The 23,990-nt window shown below is 40.5% G+C and overlaps 2 protein-coding genes across 4 annotated transcripts in view; one reads left to right on the top strand and one right to left on the bottom strand.

Annotated features, from left to right (window-relative positions):
- The window catches only part of RHBDD3 (rhomboid domain containing 3), a 210,804-nt gene extending 202,219 nt beyond the window's left edge, over positions 1-8,585 (top strand). For both annotated transcript variants that reach the window (XM_053702177.1, XM_053702176.1), the window contains exons 5-6: positions 2,600-2,845; positions 6,836-8,585. In XM_053702177.1, the coding sequence (XP_053558152.1) occupies positions 2,600-2,845; positions 6,836-6,980 (391 nt within the window). In that variant the 3' untranslated portion in view covers positions 6,981-8,585. The remainder of the gene's footprint in view (positions 1-2,599; positions 2,846-6,835) is intronic.
- Positions 8,548-23,990, bottom strand: part of EMID1 (EMI domain containing 1) — a 272,782-nt gene continuing 257,339 nt past the window's right edge. Inside the window, exon 15 of one of the 2 annotated variants that reach the window (XM_053702174.1) lies at positions 8,548-9,259. In XM_053702174.1, coding sequence (XP_053558149.1) covers positions 8,909-9,259 — 351 coding nt within the window. In that variant the 3' untranslated portion in view covers positions 8,548-8,908. The remainder of the gene's footprint in view (positions 9,260-23,990) is intronic. The other variant, XM_053702175.1, reaches the window with a different exon arrangement.

The following is a 23,990-nucleotide window of genomic DNA, read 5'->3' as shown; positions in this document are numbered from 1 at the left end:
TTAACCCTCAAATGGGGGGTGCTGGAGTTGGTATGGCAGTACGCCAAACTTCCTAGTTCATTTAAAAGTCAAGAATTCAGCAGGCTGCTCTGTTTGAATTCCTGGTGGTTCTTTGGGATTTCAGTCTGACATTCCTGTTTTCTCCATAGTGTCTCAGGATCTGGTAGATAACCCAACAGGAGATGTATCTCTTCCTCCTTGGTGGTTGTTTCTGAGTTAGGACCTTCTAATTCGGGGTCCATTCTATCCTTCAGGCTTGCAAGTCTGTTACTATAAAGATTTACCATAAGATATGGCAGAGGCTACTCCTTGAGTAGGGTCAGGATTCCTAGGATTGTCCTTTCTCCATAAAGGTTTGGAGAAGGGTTTGTCAGTCAGTATCCTGAAGGAACTTATGCGTCTGGCGGAAGTGCCAGATGTGCAATCTTTTTATCAGGCCTTGGTCAGAAACAGGCCTGTGTTTAAGTTTGTTGCTCCTCCTTGGAGCCATTACCATGCTCTTAAAGTTTTGCAGCAGGCTCCGTTTGAGCCATTGCATTCCATAGATATTAAATTGTTTTCTTGGCAGTTTTTGTTTCTTACTGCTATCTCTTCTGCTCGAGAGTCTTGGAACTCTCAGCTTTGCAGTATGATTCGCCTTATTTTATTTTTCATGCTGATAAGGCGGTTCTTCGTAATACATTAGGTTGCTTTCCTACAGTTGTTTTGGGTAGGAATTTTATTCAGGAATTTTTAGTTCATTCACTTGTCCTAATCCTTCTTCTCATGAGGATTGTTTGTTTTATGACTTAAATGTTGTGGTTTTGATTTCTTTTTTCAGACAACTAAGGAATTTTGCTAGTCTTCTGCCCTGTTTGTCTGTTTCTCTGGTAAACGTAAGGGTCAGAAAGTTTCTGCTGCTTCTCTCTCTCTCTCTCTCTCTCTCTCTCTCTCTGGTGGAGAAGTATTTTCCGTTTGACTTCCAAGACTGCTGGTCTACAGCTTCCTGAGAGAATTACGGCTCATTCCACGAGAGCGGTTTCCTCTTCTTGGGCTTTCAAAAAAGAAGCTTCTGTGGAACAGATTTGCAATGTTGCATACTTTTTTCAAAATTTTTCAAATTGGATCCTTGTGCCTCGGCTGAGGTTTCTTTTGGGAGAAAGGTTCTTCAAGCGATGGTGCCTTCTGTTTAGGTTTACCTGTCTTGTCCCTCCCTTATCATCTGTGTCCTCTAGCTTGGGTATTTGGAAGAAAACAAAATTTATGCTTACCTGATAAATGTATTTCTTCAAGATATGGTCCATGGACCCACCCTTTTTGTTTTTGATTAGAGTTTTTTACTAAACCTCAGACACCTCCGCACCTTGTGTTACTCTATTTTCTCCATTTCCTTTTTGGTCGAATGACTGGGGGTTGTGGTTAAGGGAGTGATACTTAACCGTTTCCTATGGTGCTCTTTGCCTCCTCCTGCTGGCCAGGAGTAATATTCCCAACAGTAATTAAGATGAACCTGTGGACTCACCATATCTTGAAGAAATAAATTGATCAGGTAAGCATACATTTTGTTTTACTTATATTATCTAATTTGCTTCATTCTCTTGAAATCCTTTATTGAAGAAGCAGCAATGCACTACTGGGAGCTAGACAAAAGCATTGGGTGACTCAATAACAGGAGGTATATAGGTGCAGCCAGCAATCAACAACTCCTGCACCTACCCAGTTATCCTTTTCAACAAATGATACCAAGAAAACAAACAAATGAGATAATAGAAGTAAATTGGAAAGTTGTTTAAAATCACATGCTTTGGGGCCGATTTATCATGGCCCAAATGGGGCCAAATAACCCTGTTTCCGTGCGAGCCTTTCACTTGTCCACCGCCTATGAGGCTTCGGACCTCAATCCACCCGATCACATACGATCGGGTTGATTGACACACCCTGCTAGCAGCCGATTGGTCGCGAATCTGCAGGGGGCGGCATTGCACATGCAGTTCACTAGAACTGCTTTTGCAATGATAAATGCTGACAGCGTGTGCTGTCGGCATTCAGCGATATCTGGCAGAAATTATACGCTACAGCGTATCATGTCCGCCAGACATTGATAAATCGGCCCCATTATCTGAATCATGAAAGAAAAAATTTAGGTTTATGTCACTTAAAGCATAGCATGCTGAGTGCTACAGTTTTGGGCCACCTTTAATAAAGCATACAATTATACTTATGATCTATTATCTGCATGTTTTTTCCATTGCTACTTGTTAACAAACTTCAGTATCACAACTATCATTTTATATGGAGAAAAAATTTGAATTGCAAAAAAGGTAAGTTCCTTTTTTAATATTTGCTTAATGGAAATAAAAAATTACGTTCAGAACAAAGTATGTGAACATTATGTTGTTAAATGAAGCGTTCCTAGTTAAGGTGCTGCAACCTTGTATATATATTTATTTGTTGTTTTTGTATGCTGAGTCTTGGGGGAGCTCAGAGTTAAGTTTCAAATACTGAAACCAATCATTTCCTTGTTTTTTTATGGAATGGAAGTTTTTTTCCCTTTATTTTTTACTCTGGCATTAAAAAATTTTCCTCAATTTTATTACATATATTCTTATTTCTATTTTAGACCCATGATTTATGAAGATATAAACTTTGCCTTCGATACAAATGAGCCCTCAGTTGGGATATCTAACCAGGCTTTGTCATTTGTGGGAGATAAAGGGCCGTCTGTCACTCCTATGTTTGAAAATCCTAAGGAACTGGACGATGAGCTGCTTAAAGCAGGAATTGAGGCATCTCTGAGAGATTATGAGGAGCAAGAGATCATGAAACAGGAGCTGAGCTTGCACAAATCATGTGTGTCTGCACTCAGGTGAGAGGTAGCCATTTCCTGCTATTTATATTCCCCTCATCTTAGTAATTATGGCTATGCAGTTAGATAAGCTGATCTAGTAGACATCATTTTCATGCTTCCTTGTTTTTCCAAACATAGAAGCAGCGATGAGAAACTGCAAATCATGCCATTGTGAATTATTTTCACCTTCGTTACATCTAGACACAGCTTGTCTCTTTAGCACCACTTGTGTGAGATGATGATAAACCATTCTGGTGCCCCTGATCATAAAGGCAAGCCTGGTCATCTGCTTACTTTGGGCTAGATTACAAGTAGAGTGCTAAATTATCGCACTCCCGCAAATGGACAAATTTGGTGGGTGTTCAGTAGAAGAGCCAGGTTTTGAGGTCCTTTCTGAACTTTGTAAGGGAGGCGGATTGTCTGAGGTGCAGCAGTAGGGTGTTCCATGTTTTTGCTGCCATGTGGGAGAAGGATCTTCCTCCCGTTGTGGATTTGCTGATGCGCGGGATGACTGCGAGTGCTTAGTTGGCTTATCGGAGTTGTCTGGCGGGGGTGTAGAAATTTACGCGGTGGTTGATGTATTCGGGTCCGATGTTGTGTAGGGCCTTGAACGCATGGGTAAGGAGCTTGAAGGGGATTCTCTTGTTGATGGGGAGCCAGTGAATGTTCCTTAGGTGTTCGGTGATGTGGCGTTGGCGAGGGATGTCAAGGATGAGTCTGGCTGAGGCGTTCTGGATACGTTGGAGTCTCTTTTGGAGTTTGATGGTGGAGCTAACGTAGAGTGCGTTGCCATAGTCCAACTGGCTGCTGAGGAGGGAGTGGGTGACTGTTTTCTTGGTTTCGGTAGGGATCCACTTGAAGATTTTTCGTAGCAGGTGGAGAATGTGGAAGCATGTTGAGGTGATGGCATTGATTTGTCTGTCCATGGAGAGTGAAGAGTCCAGGATAAAGCCTAGATTTTGTGCGTGGTCGGTTGGGGTTGGAGGGTGACCAAGGGTTGTGGGCCACCAGGAGTCGTCCCATGCGGATTTATTGGGTCCAAGGAGGAGGACTTCGGTTTTGTCTGTGTTCAGTTTGAGCCAGTTGTCATTCATCCAGGCTGCAACTGCTGTCAGTCCTTCGTGGACGTTCTTTTTGGCGGTGGTGGGATCTCAGGTGAGTGAGATGATTAACTGGGTGTTGGAGATGATGTTGAGGTTGTGGCGCTGGACGACAGCGGCGAGAGGGGCCATGTAGATGTTGAAGAGGGTGGGGCTCAGTGAAGAGCCTTGTGGTACACCACAGTTGACTGGTGTGGGTTTGGAGGAGAAGGGCGGGAGTCTGACTTTCTAGGTCCTGCCCGTGAGGAAGGAGGTGATCCATTCCAGGGCTTTGCTGCGGATGCCGGCGTCATGTAGGCGGGTGCGGAGGGTGTTGTGGTCGACAGTGTCAAATGCTACTGAGAGGTCTAGGAGGATGAGGGCGGCGGTTTCTCCTCAGTCGAGCATGGCGCGGATGTCGTCTGTGGCAGCAAGGAGGGCTGTCTCTGTGCTGTGGTTGCTTCTGAAATCTTATTGGGAGTGGTCCAGGGTGTGGTTGGCCTCAATGTGGTCAATAAGTTGCAAGTTGATGGACTTCTCTATGACTTTGGCCGGGAAGGGGAGAAGAGAGATGGGGCGGTAATTATTCGGATCCATGGGGTCTGCCGAGGGTTTCTTCAGCAGGGGTTTCAGTTCTGCATGCTTACAGACATCCGGGAAGGTGCCAATTTTGATGTAGCAGTTGATGGTGCGGCGGAGTTCAGGGGTGATGGTGTTGCTTGCTTTGTTGAATATGTGATGGGGCATGGGTCCGAGGGTGCGCCAAAGTGGATGGATTTCATGATTCTGAGGGTGTCCTCTGTGGTGAGGTGGGTCCAGATAGTCCATATGGGGGGTGAATTTGGGTGGGGTGTAGGGGGGTAGAGGTTGAGGTTGAGTTATGAGGCGTGAAACTGTCATAGATGTCAGGGATCTTGCATTGGAAGTGTGCAGGGAGGGTATCACAGAGGTCCTGGGAGGGTGGGATGTCGGTGGTGTTGCTGTTGGGTTTAGAGAATTCCTTGATGACTGAGAACAACTCCTTGCTGTTGTGTGCATTAGAGTTGATTCTGTCTTGCATGGCTGTTTTTTTTGGCGTTTTTTATGAGGTGGTGGTGGGTGGTGATTGCTTCCTTAAAGGCAGCTTTTTCCAGAAGGGTCTTGCTGGATCTCCAGGTTCTTTCCAATTGTCTGCAGTGGCATTTGGAGTCCTGGAGGGCCGGGGTGAACCAGCTGGCCTTGTTGATGGTTTGGCGGCTGGACGGTTTCTTGAGGGGGGCGAGGGTGTTGGAGCAGTCTGTGATCCAGCAGTGGAGGTTGCGGACGGAGGAGTTGGCATCTGTGGAGGTAGGTGGGGAGGATTTGTTTAGGGTGCAGAGCAGTTGGTCTTGGGTGATGTTTTTCCAGTTTCTGCGGGGCGGGTGGTACTGCTGGAGGTGGGCGGTGAGTTTGTTGAAGGAGAAGTGTATGCAGTGGTGGTCAGTCCAGAGGAGTTCGGTGATGTGATTGACTGAGAAATGGTTGCCCGCGGAGATCGGGTTGAGGGTGTGGCCGGCTGTGTGGGTTGGGTAGTTTATGAGTTGCTTTAGTCCGATGGTTCCAAGGTTTTCCAGGAAGGTGGAGGTGTTGTGATCGTTGGGGTTGTCAAGATGGAAGTTGAGGTCACCGAGGAGGATGTAGTTAGTTGAGGCGAGGGCATGGGGTGCGATGTGGTCGGTGATGGAATCGCAGAAGGCAGGACGAGGTCCAGGAGGTATGTAGATGAGGGTGCCACGGAGGGCGGTGATGGGGTTGACCTGGATCTTGAAGTGTAGGTGTTCTAGGCCTGGTGAGTGGTCGTCGGAGCTGGTTGTGACTTGGATGGTGTGTTTGTGGATGATGGCGATTCCTCCTCCAGGTCGGTTGCTGCGGTCTTTGTGGAAGATCTTGTAGCCGTCGGTATTGCAGTGGCGATGTCTGGTGCTGATGCAGGGTTCAGCCAGTTCTTGGTGAGGAAGGCAACGTCTGGGGAGGTGGAGTCTAGCAGGTTCCAGATTTCGAGGGCGTGCTTATGGATGGAGCGGGTGTTGAGGAGGATGCTGTTGAGGTGGTTGTGGCTGTTTTTGGGTGGGTTAGTTGGTTGGGTTGTGGTCCGGAGGGAGGGGAAGGAGCAGTTGCGGCAGGTGAAGGGTCCGAAGGTATTGGTCGGGGATGCGTGGTGGCAGGCGGATGATCTATCGGTGTTGAGCGCATAGAGGGTGCTGGTGTCGTAGTGGCGGTGATTTCTGGAACCAAGGTTCGTGGCGTTGGGTGCGGTTGGGGCGTTGACGGGCGCTGATGTGCTTGCCTTTGGTGGGTAGGTGCTAAAAAAGAGGTGCTAAAAAAACACAGAGAGCAGCAAAAGGGAGCGATGACTTAACAATGCGGTCTATGGGAACTGTGTGTTCTCATAGACCGCAATGTAAATATATATGTATATACTTATATATTTATGTGTTAATATGTGTGTATGCACATATAAACACATAAATATATATGTAAATATTAATATACATATATATTATGTATATTGCCCCCTTTGCTGCGCGAGGTTCTGATGCTGTCTGTGACGGCATCAGAACAAGGCTCCCATAGAAGCCCGGTGGAAGCGCACTCTTGTGAGTGCAATGCTTCCTCACAATGCGAACGTGAGCTTGCATTTGCATTCCAATTTACTTGTAATACCAGCGCACATTATCGTGCATTGGTATTACAAAGTGAAGCGCTAATATTGCTTGCACAGAAGCAATATTTAGCTCTCCACTTGTAATCTAGCCCTAAATCTATTAACAGAATGTACCTTGGTTATAATCAGTTTATTATGATACTAGCTTTTCTGACTTTTTTTTACCTTCATGCCCCTCTCTATTCCTTTATTTCAATGTGCCTTGTGTCTCTTTATATGTTTACAGTTTTCATCTTGTTTTTCCAGACTCCAGCAGTTAGAAAAAATGGGATTTCCGACGGGACCAGCTGTGGTAGCCTTAGCAGCAGCTGGAAAAGTGGAAAGGGCCGTGTCCCTGCTTGTAGAAGGACAGGTTGGGGAAGAAATATTGGTGGCAAGTGACAGAAGATAGATTCGTGAACATCTAACCAAACAACAGACCTGATAACTAAAACCATTAGGATAATGACTCTTTGTGACTATATTGGAAGGTCTGTATTTAAGAGTAACTACGATATAGGGAAACAAAAAACAAGGGTGATGATGAGATGCACAGTTATATGATTTTCCGCATAAAGTAATTGGTCAAGATTACCTCACATTAGAAAAAGCTTTTTAATGAGATAGATTTCTCCAATTCTACTGGGATCAGTCTACCTTCTTCACAAAAATATTCAGAGATCTTTTATACTTCAATGACTAACGTTAAAAACTAATTTATTTAATAGTTTACCTTACTGGAGAAGACCATAAATGCTTAGTCAGTATAGGTCATGGTATGTATTAGGCTAAAGGTTAAAACTAGCACAAATATGGAACCACTGCCTTTAAGATGTGGATGTCAGTATTGCTTCTGATGGTAACATGAGGATTAGATCATATGCAGATTATTTAAAGGGCCATGATACCCAAATGTTTAAACACTTGAAAGTGCTGCAGCATAGCTGTAAAAAGCTGACTAGAAAATATTACCTTAACATGTCTATGTAAAAAAGAGAGATATTTTACCTCAAAATGTCCTAATTATTCACAACCCATTGTAAAGGACTTTAAGCAGCAAATCAGTATGCCTGTCTCGGGACCTGCAAGGGACCGTGCCTCATGCACACATGTTATTTCCCTATTCAGTTTAAGGAAGTTTACTATGAAATCTCATGAGATCACAGTAAAAGAGTTCATGACCTCAGCACTGTTGATGCTGAATGGCTGCTGTTCATTTCTTCTTCTTCTTCTTTTTTTTTTTTTTAACCTGCAGCTGGACAGCAGCTGAAGTATAACTTTTTACACAACACTTACTCTTGTGAGCTGAGGAAATTATGAGGTAAAATATCTTCCTTTTTTACATAGAGATGCTCAGGTGATATTTTCCTTTCAGCTTTTTACAGTTATGCTGCATCACTTTCAAGTGATTTAGCATATGAGTATTATGTTCCTTTAAAGGGACAGTCTACACCAGCATTTTTATTGTTTAAAAAGATAGATAATCCCTTTATTACCCATTACTCAGTTTTGCATAACTAAGACTGTTATATTAATATACTTTTTACCCCTGTGATTACCTTGTATCTATTCCTCTGGAGACTGCCCCCTTATCTCAGTGCTTTTGACAGACATGCCGTTTAGCCAATCAGTGCAGACTCCTAAATAATTCCACAGGAGTGAGCACAATGTTATCTATACGACACATGAACTAGTACTGTCTAACTGTGAAAAGCTTTCAAAATGCTCTGAGCTAAGAGGCGGTTTTCAACGGTTTAGAAATCAGTTTGAGCCTAGGTTTAGCTTTTCAAAAATCCCACTCAGGGAACAAAGCAAATTTGATGATAAAAGTTAATGGGAAAGTTGTTTAAAATTACATGCCCTATCTGAATTATAAAAGTTTAATTTGGACTAGACTGTCCCTTTAACTCATCATGTAATTAAATTGTTTATTTGAAGTTTGTTTTTTTTTACCATTGTAACACAGAAAAAAATTAATCTTTTTTTATTTCAATAAAAAAGTCTTTTATTTATTTTACACAAAGTGTTTTGTTCACCTTATGTTGAACTTGAATTAGAAAGTGTACAAAAACAGATAATTAAAAGACACATCATCTGATATTCTAATATCCACAACACCCTCCAATCATCACTTGCATTTCTCTGCCTTTCACTAGCTGCACAGTATTGCAAGGCAGGCACAGAAGTGACCGTGGTGCCAATTGTTGGCAGCTGCCATGTGAAGTACCAGCTACTGACAGCGGTTTCATTGTATGATCTGTCTCAGCTGCAGTATAAAAATAACAACCAAATGTTTGATTGCTACAGAAATTAAGATTTCTCATGCTTAAATTTCAGCCATTATGTTATACCATATACATGGGGAGTCAGGTCACTGCTGTCTGCATTAGCTTGCAATATATTAAAGGCATCTGTAACAGATGCAAATGCTGCACTCTCCCAATGACTTATGACAGACTCCTGATAATATGCACAATATGGTACTGTGGTATGTGGGCAGAGTAAACAGACATCCAGACCTGGCTGAACATAATCATTGTGTTTAGCAACATTAAAAACTCTCGTCTTCCTCTTCTTCTTCGTCATGCCGTGGGGGTGCCATTCTGTAGGCAGAGGGCCCATTGCGTCTGCCCCTATAGAATCCAGGGGCACCAGAGGGGGAGGGCCCAGCTCCTGATCCAGAATCCGTTTCTAAATGCAAAAAGAGAAGGGGGTCTTATTGATCAAATATGGGAACTGAGCTCCGAAGACTAGGCATTTAACTGATACTGTCAATCCAAATAGCTGCAATTCTAATTGTAACTGCTTTGTAAATCTACATACACAACCCTACCGACCCTAAACTAATCCTTCTGGAACCTTCCTCCTACTAGCTATCAAAATATTAATAGGCTGAAACCTTATTGTTAACTTATTGATAAACTTTGAGAAATCAACTGGAAATCCTGAAGTTTAGTATTACTGTGACTGAAAAGGCTATGCAATTCATTCAAAATAGATAACACAGGTGAGGAATTATGTGCAAACTATACAGATTCACCTAATATTATACTTTAAATATTATAAAATATATTATAGTATGTATGAAACTTATATTTAGTTGTACTATCTAAAAATACAGTTCCTGCTCCAACCCTAGCTCTTCTAAATAAATGATCATCTGTAAAGAGTAAAACTGCAACTATCTGTAGATTCCCTCAGTAGCCAGTGGTTTTCATTTTGTGTACCACTTTAAACTGAGAACATGCAGTTTTAGTCATGCCTCATACACATTAACAAAGCATGCACTTCTATCTATGCACAGGCAACTTGCAAATATGCACTTGGAGATCTAGCTATGATTAGTCAGTAAGCTGGTCACAATGGCTCCTTTCATGAAGCCCACGGAGTCTAGTCAACACTGGGCAAAATCTTTACATGCAGCCATGCCAGTTAAATAACTTACTGATATAATACATGGTTCATGCCAAGCATTACATACCTCAGAGATTATGTTATTTAATTTAAATTGTGCGATCATGCTAGACAGCAAAAAAAAATCAGAGTGGTTTCAACCCAATAACTCATTCAATGACAATGTTCTATAAGAATACAAATAATTTTGCAGAGGTGTAAAGTTTTTAGTAAGCATTTTCTAGTCTCACCCTCTTAACAGGATGGGATCCAGTGAATTGATAGTAAGACATTATGCTTCATATTTGCATAAACTTTCTTTACTTTCCCAATCTGCCCCAAAGAACAAGACAGAAATAAACCACACAACAGGGTGAAGCACTTTTAGTGCAGGTCTGACGTCTGGGTAAATTAGCAGCCTCCCAGCAAGATGTCCTCTTGTTATTACTGGCCTCTTATAATGTAACTATGTAAGTGCACTTAAACAGTGCTAATCTTGCAGTCTGGGAATGTTGGCAGCCAGGTAATGGACTTCCAAAAATGGAGGATGGAAACAAAATGTATTCAGAGTGAGTTGTTATTAAAATACTGCTTCCGGAGGGGATGCGGCAGAGTAGGTACTCCTCTGCACATGTGGTGGGAATGCCCTAAAATTCAATGAATCTGGTCAAGAGATTTTTACTGTTGCACTAACCTGGGGGTAGGGGATGTAGACCGCCTTCAAGCCGCGTTGTTTCTCCTAATTCCCAACAAGCTGCCTAGACATATTTTATATCTGTGTGTGTGTATGTTTTCATGGCAGTTAATCTAGCCATTGCCAACCTAAGGGCCCAAGATGGGGTCAGGTCCTGTCATCAATGGCTTATATAGAATCAATGGAAAGTGCAGTGTTTGCTGCTAATAATAATATTATTACACATTGTATGTGCTGGGAAGACTGGCGACAGTGCCCGGGAGGAGGGTCTGGGGATGGCTAGTGGGTCTCCTGCAGCAGCGAGCCCTCCGATCTAAAGTGTACTTCTGCTACTGATGCCCTTAATGGTATAATATCCCTTCCCTTTTTTGTTTTTTTTGTTTTATTCCTCTCCCTTTCCTTTACACCTGCCTTCATACTTAAAACTCCACTTGCATGAAGATCTTCAAACGACTTGTCTAACGCCACTCTCATTATTACCCTAAATATTCCAACTCATTCTTCATACCATATTTTAACGAATTTTGTATAGAATAGGAAAAAAGCAAATAAGAATGTTGTAAGTAATCTTTATTTCCAGATCCACAAACAATAACAATGAGTGATACATTTGATATGAAACCTCTCCAGGAAAACGACACATTGAACTTACGTATCTACAATCTTTTGAAGTTTGACTTATAAGAGTATTCCCTCTATACTGGTCAATATGGGAACTGTTATTCTAAGCCTCTTATACAGGGAGTGCAGAATTATTAGGCAAATGAGTATTTTGACCACATCATCCTCTTTATGCATGTTGTCTTACTCCAAGCTGTATAGGCTCGAAAGCCTACTACCAATTAAGCATATTAGGTGATGTGCATCTCTGTAATGAGAAGGGGTGTGGTCTAATGACATCAACACCCTATATCAGGTGTGCATAATTATTAGGCAACTTCCTTTCCTTTGGCAAAATGGGTCAAAAGAAGGACTTGACAGGCTCAGAAAAGTCAAAAATAGTGAGATATCTTGCAGAGGGATGCAGCACTCTTAAAATTGCAAAGCTTCTGAAGCGTGATCATCGAACAATCAAGCGTTTCATTCAAAATAGTCAACAGGGTCGCAAGAAGCGTGTGGAAAAACCAAGGCGCAAAATAACTGCCCATGAACTGAGAAAAGTCAAGCGTGCAGCTGCCAAGATGCCACTTGCCACCAGTTTGGCCATATTTCAGAGCTGCAACATCACTGGAGTGCCCAAAAGCACAAGGTGTGCAATACTCAGAGACATGGCCAAGGTAAGAAAGGCTGAAAGACGACCACCACTGAACAAGACAACCAAGCTGAAACGTCAAGACTGGGCCAAGAAATATCTCAAGACTGATTTTTCTAAGGTTTTATGGACTGATGAAATGAGAGTGAGTCTTGATGGGCCAGATGGATGGGCCCGTGGCTGGATTGGTAAAGGGCAGAGAGCTCCAGTCTGACTCAGACGCCAGCAAGGTGGAGGTGGAGTACTGGTTTTGGCTGGTATCATCAAAGATGAGCTTGTGGGGCCTTTTCGGGTTGAGGATGGAGTCAAGCTCAACTCCCAGTCCTACTGCTAGTTTCTGGAAGACACCTTCTTCAAGCAGTGGTACAGGAAGAAGTCTGCATCCTTCAAGAAAAACATGATTTTCATGCAGGACAATGCTCCATCACACGCGTCCAAGTACTCCACAGCGTGGCTGGCAAGAAAGGGTATAAAAGAAGAAAATCTAATGACATGGCCTCCTTGTTCACCTGATCTGAACCCCATTGAGAACCTGTGGTCCATCATCAAATGTGAGATTTACAAGGAGGGAAAACAGTACACCTCTCTGAACAGTGTCTGGGAGGCTGTGGTTGCTGCTGCACGCAATGTTGATGGTGAACAGATCAAAACACTGACAGAATCCATGGATGGCAGGCTTTTGAGTGTCCTTGCAAAGAAAGGTGGCTATATTGGTCACTGATTTGTTTTTGTTTTGTTTTTGAATGTCAGAAATGTATATTTGTGAATGTTGAGATGTTATATTGGTTTCACTGGTAAAAATAAATAATTGAAATGGGTATATATTTGTTTTTTGTTAAGTTGCCTAATAATTATGCACAGTAATAGTCACCTGCACACACAGATATCCCCCTAAAATAGCTATAACTAAAAACAAACTAAAAACTACTTCCAAAACTATTCACTATGCTTTGATATTAATGAGTTTTTTTGGGTTCATTGAGAACATGGTTGTTGTTCAATAATAAAATTAATCCTCAAAAATACAACTTGCCTAATAATTCTGCACTCCCTGTAATCTTGTCAACATTCATTGTTTTTAAATGTCAATGTTCTTTTTTTTCTCTGTGTTGTATTACATAAAAATACACTCTGCACCAAATTCAGTAAGAGTTGCTTTTCCTGACTTTTTTGTTCCTCTGTATAACATTAAAAACCCAATAAAAACTATTTTTTTTAATAAAATACTGCTCCCACGGTGTATTTTATTCAAAGAATAAAAATATAAAATACAGCAAAGCGTTTCACAACATAAAGTTGTTTCATCAGGCTGATCTATCTTTTACAACCAGCCAACTATTTAAAAAAAAAAAAAAAAACACCCTGAAATTAGTGCAATATTGATAACAAAATGGCATTACAAAATCCCATTGAACTACAAAGCCTCAGTTTCATTTTCCGCCAAAAATAAGCAAACAATGAAAGAACTAACTGCTGATGAATCTATTACACTAAAGATGGCAGCCCCCATTCAACTAGAGAGCCTCGTAGCCAATGTGATGTTCTGTTTAGCTAAATATGGAAGCCTCTATTGAACTACAGAACCTCATCGTGAATCTCTGCTCAAAGTAAAATTTTAACATGGCTGGGTTACGGCGCCAATTACAAGTTGAAAGTAAAAAGTTAGCGCAAGAGCAAAACCTCATGCGCGCTAACTTCAGGGCTCCAGATATTACAACTGCATTAACTTCTTCCTATAGCATGCTGAATAAACAACCGAACACTTATTGCTTGCGTGCTAACCCAACACATAAGTTAGACCTGCAGCACTTAACCTAAAGTGAGTTAAGAATATTTTACATTCCAGTGATATATATATATATATATACACACACACAGATTTATAGAGAGCATAACTCATTGTGTAGCCCTTTAAAAAATCTAGATAAGTCAGAGGACTTGTTTTTCCCACAGAAAACCTCTAGATAAATTGCTTCCAATGTATTCTGGGTAAGATATGCAAATGAGGTCCACAATGCCTCACATTTTTACTTCAATCTTCTTATAGGCAGATTGCCTTTCAGCCATAGCATTTCTCTGTACACAGCTTTTAAGCTTGGCTAGGGTTAATAAAAAAACCCTAGCCAAGTCTCAGAGACTTGTTAGTCAAATCTGACCCCAAAATCTGTTATCAGGAACAACAGAGAACCAATGTAAAGGAATGCTATAAGTGCTTGGGTTGCATGACCTGTAACAGTCTTATTGCAACAAGAACATTTTATCATCCACATAACAACAAAATCTATAATATAAGGTTCTCAATATAATGCAATACAACACATGTTGTCTATCTTCTCATTTGCCCATGTGCCAGTTATTACATTGGGAAAACACAGGGGACTTTCAGGGAGCGCATGGCTAACCACCGATTGGCGATAAGACAGGCGCTGGAAAAGGGGTACTCTGATCAGCCAGTGGCACACCATTGATAGGAACAAAATCCTCTTTTTAGGTGAGGCACAATGGATATATCGTTTGGGTACGATTTACCCTGGAGGACTCAATACAACACCAGATTTTAAAGCACTTATTTGAGTATTATATCCGACACATACCAGGGGTGCAGGAGTTTATGTGTGATATGTTGCCTAGGTAATATGGTGGCTTGTGTGATGCCGGCTGGAGCTATGCGCCTGTTCAAGTGTGAGGGAACATGGACCATTGTGGGTCTGGTATCTGTCACACTGGCCCTGAGTTACACGTAACTTGTAGTCACTCTTTCAATCGGCTATCTCAAAAAAGCTTGGTGTCATACATGTATTGCTTGTCATGTTTAAATCATGTGACTAATGGCCTGCATATCGATTTAAATAAGGAAATAATCATGTAGCCTTTAGTGCCTGTATCTGTGCATCATTATAATATACCTTGAGTACTAATTAATTTATATATAGAGCATATGATCATACAATATGTCTTTACTGTAAAATATTGCCATGTAGAAGTAACAAAATTTATGCTTACCTGATAAATGTATTTATTTCTTGACACAGTGAGTCCACGGAATCATCAATTACTGTTGGGAATACCACTCCTGGCCAGCAGGAGGAGGCAAAGAGCACCACAGCAAAGCTGTTAAGTATCACTTCCCACAACCCCCAGTCATTCGACCAAAGGAAAAGGATAGAAAGGAAATAACACAAGGTGCAGAGGTGCCTGAAGTTTATATAAAAAAATCTGTCTGAGAAAACAGGGAGGGCCGTGGACTCACCATGTCAAGAAAGAAAGAAATTTATCAGGTAAGCATAAATTTTGTTTTCTTTCTTAAGACACAGTGAGTCCACAGAATCATCAATTACTGTTGGGAATCAATACCCAAGCTAGAGGACACAGATGATTAGGGAGGTACAAGACAGGAAACCTAAATAGAAGGTACCACTGCTTGTAGAACCTTTCTCCTAATAGAAGCCTCAGCCAAGGCAAAGTATCTATTTTATAGAATTTAGAAAAAGTGTGCAAAGAAGACCAAGTCGCAGCCTTACAAATCTGATCTACAGAGGCCTCACTCTTGAAGGCCCAAGAAGAAGACACCGCCCTAGTGGAGTGGCTGTAATACTCTCAGGAGGCTGCTGTCCAGCAGTCTCATAAGTCATACGAATAACACTTCTCATTCAGAGAGAAGAGAAGTGGCAGTAGCTTTCTGGCACTTACGTTTTCCAGAAAAGCAAACAAACAATGCAGGGGACTGACGAAAGTCCTTTGTAGTCTGCAGATAGAATTTAGGAGCCCGCACAAGGTGTAAGTTGTGCAACAAACGTTCTTTATGAGAAGAAGAATTAAGACAGAGAAAAGGAACAACAATTTCCTGATTAATATTTCCGCCGAAACTGAGGAAAAAAAACAAACTTGGTATGGAGCACTGCCTTATCTGCATGAAAAGTGAGATAAGGAGAATCACAATGCAATGCTGATAGTTCAGAGACCCTCTGAACAGAAGACATAGCAGGAAGAAAAAAAAACTTCCAACATAATAACTTAATATCTATGGAATGCATAGGCTCAAGTGGAGCCTGCTGTAACACTTTAAGAACAAGGTTAAAACTCCAAGGAGGAGCAACTGATTTAAATACAGGCCTGATTCTGACCAGGGCCTGACAAAAGGATTGTACATCTGGCACGTCCGCCAGACTTTTGTGCAGATGAAAGAGAAGGCAGAAATCTGACCATTGAGGGTACTGACAGATTACCCCTTCTTGAGGCCTTCCTGGAGAAAAGATAAGATCCTCGGGATACTGACCTTACTCCAAGAAAAACATTTAGCCTCACACCAATAAAGATATTTATGCCATATTTCATGGAAAATCTTTCTAGACTTACGATCCTGAAACATGGTCTCAAGGACCAAAACGGAAACCCGTGCTAAACTAAATCAAGAATTCAAACTTCCAACAGTCAGCTTCAGAGAAGCAGGATTTGGATGAAGGAAGTGACCCTGAATCAGAAGGTCCTTCCTCCGAGGCAGTCCCCAAGGTGGAAGAAAAAACCTCTCCACTGGGCCTGCATGCTAGATCTTGTGAGGCCACGCAGGGACTATTAGAACGACCAACGCTCTTGCCTGTTGATACGCTCAATGACTCGTGGAGGGAGAGAAAAACGGAGGAACAAGGTAATCTGAAATCCAAAGGAACTGCCAGGGCATCTACCAATATGGTCTATGCATCTATAGACTTCAAACCGTATCTAGGCAACTTGGTAATTTACCTAAACGTCGACAAATCCAACTCCGGCACCCCCCAATTGAGGGTTAAGTTGGAAAACACCTCCGGAAGGAGAAACCACTCCCCAGGAAAAAAGTCTGTCTGCTCAAGAAATCCGCTTCCCAGAAATCCCCTCCTGGAATGTGGATTGCAGATAGACAACAATAGGGAGCTTCCGCACACTGAACCATCCAAGTCACTTCCTTCATGACTAAGGAACTCTGAGTTCCTCCCCGGTGGTTGACGAAAACCCTTAAAGTGACATTGTCTGACTGGAACCCTACCAAGGACAACTGAAGCCATAGAGCATTTTAAATGGCTCCCAAGAAGTAAAAGAGGAGAGACGACACTTCCGAGTCCAAAATCCCTGCCCTTACACAAGACCCAGACTGTTTCCCAGCCCAGCAAGATGGCATCTGTGGCACAACACCCAGGAATATATCTGTAAGCACACGCCCTGAGACAAATACTCCTGAGAAACCACTACGGATAGAGACTCTTGTCGACTGACCTAGATCTATTTTCTGAGACAGATCAGAATATTCTCCATTCTATGGAAAATAGCACAGGAAATGATGTCCAAGATAACCATCAGACCAATTCCTTTCATACATTTAGTCAGTGAAAAGAGTAGGTAAAAACAACTGCAGCTAGATCCAAACTCCCCACCTTCTGATTGTCAAAAGGCTAGACTATTTACAGTACCATAAGATCGCTGTTGGCCAGACAGTAGACTGCAGTGAAAAGAAAAAGGAAGGAATAATCTTAGATTATTTGACCTCTGTTAGAATCTTCTCCTATGATAGAGAATCTATTAATGTCCCTAAATAAATCACTCTTGTAGAAAGTAAAAAGGAACTCTTCTCCAGATTAATTTCCCATCTCTGGGAAAGAAGAATGGATAAGATCTCTTGCAGGAGAGAGAGAGAGCTCTATGATAAGAGCACCCTTGAAATACCTCAAAACCTAAAAATCTTTCTAGGATGACGACTCAGAAACTCGAGAAGGTCCTGAATAATGGGAACAATAAATACACATCCTGCAGGTCTATGTTCGTTCTGAACAGGTCCTTTTGAAACAAAGGAGAATGGTACTACTTAGAAAACCTTAGAAAACTTGAGGTAAATACCTAGATTCCGTTCCCAGACTGGGACTGGAACTATCATTTCTTTTCCTGAACTCGGTTCAAGGAAAATTTCTCATCATACCTGGATTGCAGATACTCAGAATGTATTGCAGAATGAGAAATCCGCCCCTGGGAGGAAATCTTAGATCGGACTCAAAGAAACAAGACTGACCTTGCTGAAGTAGGAAAGGAAAAACTTCCTTTAGTCTTACTCTACTGATGAGTGGAAGAAAAAAAACCTTTTTTCATCCGAAACGTCAGGAGACAATTCTGTCCAAACAAGGTCTCATCCCTGAAAGGAAATGCCAGAAGCGTGGAATTGGAGGAAACATAAAATATTGAACCTGCAAACTGCAGATCTATAAAGCCTAAACTGTACTGCTAAACCCCAGGTAGGCATCTTGTCTGAACAAGATTTCAGCTACAAAGCCCGGCGGACCAGCACAGCAAGTCTAATAAGGCAAGGCATTGTTCTAAATGAACAATTAAACCTCAAGCTCTTCATCCAAAAATCCGAAAAGGAGCACCATAAGGATTAAAGTTCTCTGAGCCATAGTAGAAAAATACCTACTTAAGGCACTGTGCATTTACTGGAGACAGCTACAGGAAGACCCTTTGAGGGACGGGAAACAGAGAGAAAGTATCCCTAACTTCTCCTAATCCTAAACTTTTTTAGCACTAACTAGGCCCTACCCTGCTTAGCTTCTGAGATCAGACGAGATCGGGCGCATTCAGGGTGGAGTGGCCGTAGGCCAAGGCACATCTAGAAACACTTCCTCATGGGATGGAAACATTGTTGAAATGAAAAAGTTCACAAAACTTCCAAAGGTTGACAACAACAAGAGAATCGATGTCGTGCAAGTAGCCAAAACCTCCTTTAACATTACACGAAGTGATCAAGCATACATCTGAAGGGTATGCCTTCAGCATCAGATGAAGGAATTAAACTGTCCAATCTGAGATTTCACCCTCAGAAACATATTGGTGAAGTCTCCTCCCCATTAAGAAGAGAGAACAACCTGCGTAGAAGATGAGTAGAAACCTTACAATCTGAAATAAAACATATCCTCCATATTTCCTGAAGGTAAGGAAAAACAGGCAGATATCGCAGAAGCCACCTGAGCTGCAAAACCTGTAAGCAAAACATACTCCTCCTGGCGATTTAGAGGAACTGCAGGGCACTGCATGTGATGCCAAAGAGGCTTGGGACATAAAGGTAGAAAGCTGGCACATTGCCTGAACAGCATCATCCTGGGAGACATGAGGCTCAGATTGATCTGTACAATAATAGCTTAACCAACAAGGTAGTACAGAAAACATAGACATCTTAAACTGTATAAATCTATTCTTAGAGGTGATTTAAAAAATACATTCTAATAAAAAGGAACAGATAAGCTTATATAAAAATGATTATGTTCCTTATCTAACAAGTATTAAATCCTAGCAACAGAGCACTGTTCAGAACATAAGCCCTTTATTTAAGAAATTAGGCTCTTGTATATGACAAAGAAATTAACGATTTAATTTGTCAAAACGTTGTGTATAAGTATACTGCAAACAAAAAATTCATGCTGCTAAGGTAAGGGGAATCTGACTAAAATCACTAAATATAAGCATACTGCTTTCACTGCCTGCTTTTCTATCACACACTTCTAGACATTGGACCCTTACAGTCCGTTCCAAGAGGCATAGAAAACCCCCCAAAAAAACAAACTACGTAAGCATTAGTAATAAGAGGCAGACAGATGTCAGGGCACAGGCAAATACATATTTATATATATATGTATGTCAATAGGACAGGGAAATATGTTTATGTATGAAACCATATTTGTATCAGATATTACTGGAATAAGGTTTAAATTCTGATGTCAGGATTTGACTCAGAAACCTTCACAAATTGAATATACATCTCCAGGCTGAGCTACAGACAACATGTCCCAAGAAACAAGGGGAAAACATTTGCTTCTTAATTAGGAAGTGCAAATTTCATAGCACTCTATACCCCATGTGGTGAGCAAGAGACGAAGAGCCTGGATACACACTCATATATGGACTTCCTGCCAACAAAGGAGCTGAAAATTGACAGCTGCCTGTTAAGTGACTCAGGCTGTGTGGCTGATAACACCAGAATACACGTGACACAGACATTGCGTCTGGGTTAAGATAACACAGAGAAAACACATGACTTACATGCTTCCAACAACTGTAGTTAGATTTCAAATAAAATATAATTCCAGGAAAATATATATATATTAATGGATATGAGATGTCTATTTATGTGATATCAAATATTAACATCTAACTATATATATATATGGAAAGTAAAAGATTGAAGGAAATTTGTAATAATCCCATATTTGAATTACACAAATATATAACATACCTCCCTATATTCCAGATGGAATTAAAAAGTGATAAATACAAGATACTGCATGGAAGTGGATGTGTATGTGTATATGTATGTATGTATATGTTTATATATATATATATATATATATATATATACATGTATGTTTTGAAAGCATGAAATATCTTAACCTCTGTGTTTTTTTAAGAATATAAATAAATATTTGTGAACCTGGAAAGAAATAATTAATGACACTTATTTTTATTTCAGATCTATTCAGACAAGATTCAGATATCCAGGAAGAAATGCACAGAAATATGAAACATGCTGCATATGCATGAATACCATATTAGATGTATAAATCATACTAATCTGTAACTGTTAGCATTATAAATTGGTAATATAATATAATGGAGTTTGATCTAGAAATGATCAGAAAATTCAAAAAACCCTACCCTATCTAAAACAAATCTTGTGAGTGGTTGCTGTAGAGAGTTATGGTCTGATTAAATGATCATTTTATAAAAATAATTAAGTTGTTTAAAAATGTTCAGAAACGTTGTGCATATATTGCTGTGTCTGTTTGTAATGCTGCCACCCGGTGTTGCCATGAGAGAACTACAGCCAGAAAGCCTTTTGGCTGTTAAAAATAAGATATTCCAATTATTCAATGACAAGGGACAAGGCTCTGGGGGCGTTTCCATAACAACAATGTATACTAAACCAATTATCCAATGACAAGGGACAAGCAAAAAGGGCGTGAACGAAACAGGTTATCAATGATTATATATAATGGGAGTAGTGAATGCACAAGGGACAGTTGTCTGCAACTTGCTGAAACTAGTGATCTGATTTTGGCTGCGATATACCTGGGAAAATTTCACTAAGCAAGGAGCTCAAAACTTAACCTTGATTTTATGCAAAAACCTTCCTTCGAATGAGATGACCTAAAGACCGCTACGAATTGGTTCAAAATTGGTGAAGTATATTGTTTTCAAAACTTGAAACAAAAAGGGAATTGGTGAGAGCATAGTCAATTTGTATTTAATAGATTTAGGGAACAGTCTGCATTTTACTAACATTTCACAGCCTATATATATTGTTTAAATCTGTGTCTGATTGGCTAAGTAACTCATCTGTGCAAGTTCTGATACTGTAAATTAATATTGTATTAGGATAAATTGCAGTTAAATAGCAGAATAATATATATATTATCCTATTGTTTAAGAGCACAGTTTAGAATTGTATTGCTTGGATGTTAAAGGCTATTTATAAATAAGGTTGGTTTTAAAGATAAGCGTGTATGAACTTTGCATAGCATATTTAAATAGTTTTCAAGCGCATATAATATTATTTCATATTCCTTTTATTGCAAATATATTTCAAAAATGTTCATGGATATTAACTAAATAAATAAGTTCAGGTATTTATATTAATTTTATTTGTTGTCTTAGTAGAAGTATATTGATTGTGGGTTCAGTCTAAAGGAAGATTGTTAAATATATTCCCTGCCATATACTCACACATTGTTTGGAGAATACTGCTAAGATTTTCATAAATATACTGACACAGAATAACAACTCTGTTCCGTTCTCATGCCGGAGAACGAGGCATAGTTAGAAATAAACGCTCAACCACCTCTAAAAATGGCTCCACTCCGATAATGTGAAGGAGGCGTGGCCAAAAATCGTCACGGAATGGAGCTTCAATTCGTCGACTAATCTCCCTCTATTATGAGAGATTCCTGTAAAATTTCCATACAGTACACTGGCACCTTCGCACAGCTTCCTGAAGTGCTTCTAAAAGTGGAGCTGGGGAAATTCAAAGGGTTTACCACACTGTGTGTTCTGACACAAGTACAACTGCGCTCTCCTAACAGTCCCTATGTCATCTTCAGACGAACTTGGGAACTTAACAGAGTTGCCACTTTCAACAAGCAGAAAGACAATAATAAAGTATTAAAACACTGCAAATTTAGATCTGAGCCCTATAGATAGTTAACCCCTTCCTTGTTGTGAAGGAAGTTAACCCCTAAGTCTCCAAGTCTCATTGCATAAATGTGCCTGCCCACTGCCGCAATCATCCATAAAGGATTTGTCCAATTGTGACATTTGTCCAATTGTTCACAATTAAAAGCAGAGGGTCCTTAACCCCTTCAGTGCCAGCCTTCTAGCCCCAGAAGAACAAAAGGCACTTACCTGCATTCTAGTCGTCCTGCAGTCAGACGACTCACAAAGTATGAGAGGATGCCACTCCTCACAGAGACCTGTATAAAAATAAAGACAGAGTAAACCTACTCAGGCTTTCTATACCAGGGCAACAACATGTTTGGAAAACGCAGCAAAGCACACTTTACAAGTTCCTAGCTGCTTAAAAGCTACCAGAGCCCTACTGAAGAGACTAACGTGGAGTACAGCTAAACCCAGCTTGTGATGAAAGATCAGAGCAATCCTGCTCTGGCTTCAAAATAAAACATCTTGATAGAAGAATCTCATACAGACACCTATTACTTCACCTCCTCGTTGCACTGAAGGCAATGAGAATGACTGGGGGTTGTGGGAAGGGAAGTGATACTTAACAGCTTTGCTGTGGTGCTCTTTGCCTCCTCCTCCTGGCCAGGAGTGGTATTCCCAACAGTAATTGATGATTCCGTGGACTCACCGTTTCTTAAGAAAGAAATCAACATTTAGATACAAGTTGTTTCTTACACTGCGCTGACGTAAGAGTGCTTGTTATGTTTCCATGGCAACAACCCAATGTACACTTTGGGTTACAGCGTAAATTCGCCAACGCTCTATACACTACTTTGTATATATTAAGCTTGAGCACAAATGTTGAGTGTTATTTACGACTTACATAGATGCGCTATGTATTTTCTTGATCACGAATGTATATATAATAACGTTTTGCCTATTAAGTGGTACTGGAATGACAGTGGCGTCATTTCCGGTTTCAGTGGAACGCATGGCTTGCGTTCCACACTCGATGTTTGGCACCACATGGAATTAGGAAGGAGAGTATGATTGTTTGTTTGTTCACTATATAAGTTTGATATTTGTACACAATTGTTATTCTGATGAAGGGGATAATTTAGTCCCCGAAACATCAATACATTTTGACACTTTTTATACATACATTATAGCCCTTTCTGGTCAAAAACCTTTGTCATATACCTTATTAACCCTTATAAAATTGTTTATTTTAATGTACTTATATTGTGTTTGGTGAAATTTTTTCTAACCTTTAAACTTTACACTAGGTCTTCAGGCATGCTAATTTTATTTGTGCTTGAGCGCAATTGTTTACTTTCAGGTTGTAATATGCTTGCCACTTGTAATGTACCCCAAAATCTTCAAACCTCACTTTCATTTCCCACCATGAATGAGCAAACAACCATAGTACTAATAGAAGATATATTTTGGTCATATGATAATCATGTGACATTAGCAATGTGCCATATTATATACTGGCAAACAATGTTCCCTCTAATTTTTTTGAGCACTGTGCGCAAAAAAAATTGCCTGTGCAATTTTTGGCTAAGTGACTAAAACGTGTGCACACTATATTCTTAAGTGCAGTCAACGTTAAAATGTTGTAATAAAGGTATTAACACACTAACCTACATATACAGACACATATAAAAGAGAACAAAAGAAAAAAGGAGTGCCACAAACGAAATAAAATAGCATAAAAATGAAAACACAAATAAACAAATTGCAATATTACAAACACAGCAATAATATTGTGTGCAAGAATGCAATGAGCAACAATTATTAAAATAATCAGCTTATAATAGCTTCATATGTAAACAGTCTTACCACTTTAACCCAATATAAACCGATAGGGATGGGTAGAATAGAGTCATTTGTAGATG

The sequence above is a fragment of the Bombina bombina genome, chromosome 2, assembly GCF_027579735.1.
Source record: "Bombina bombina isolate aBomBom1 chromosome 2, aBomBom1.pri, whole genome shotgun sequence".
Lineage (NCBI taxonomy): Eukaryota > Metazoa > Chordata > Amphibia > Anura > Bombinatoridae > Bombina > Bombina bombina.
The sequence above is the reverse complement of the archived record's forward strand: the minus strand, read 5'-3'. Positions and strand labels throughout refer to the sequence as shown.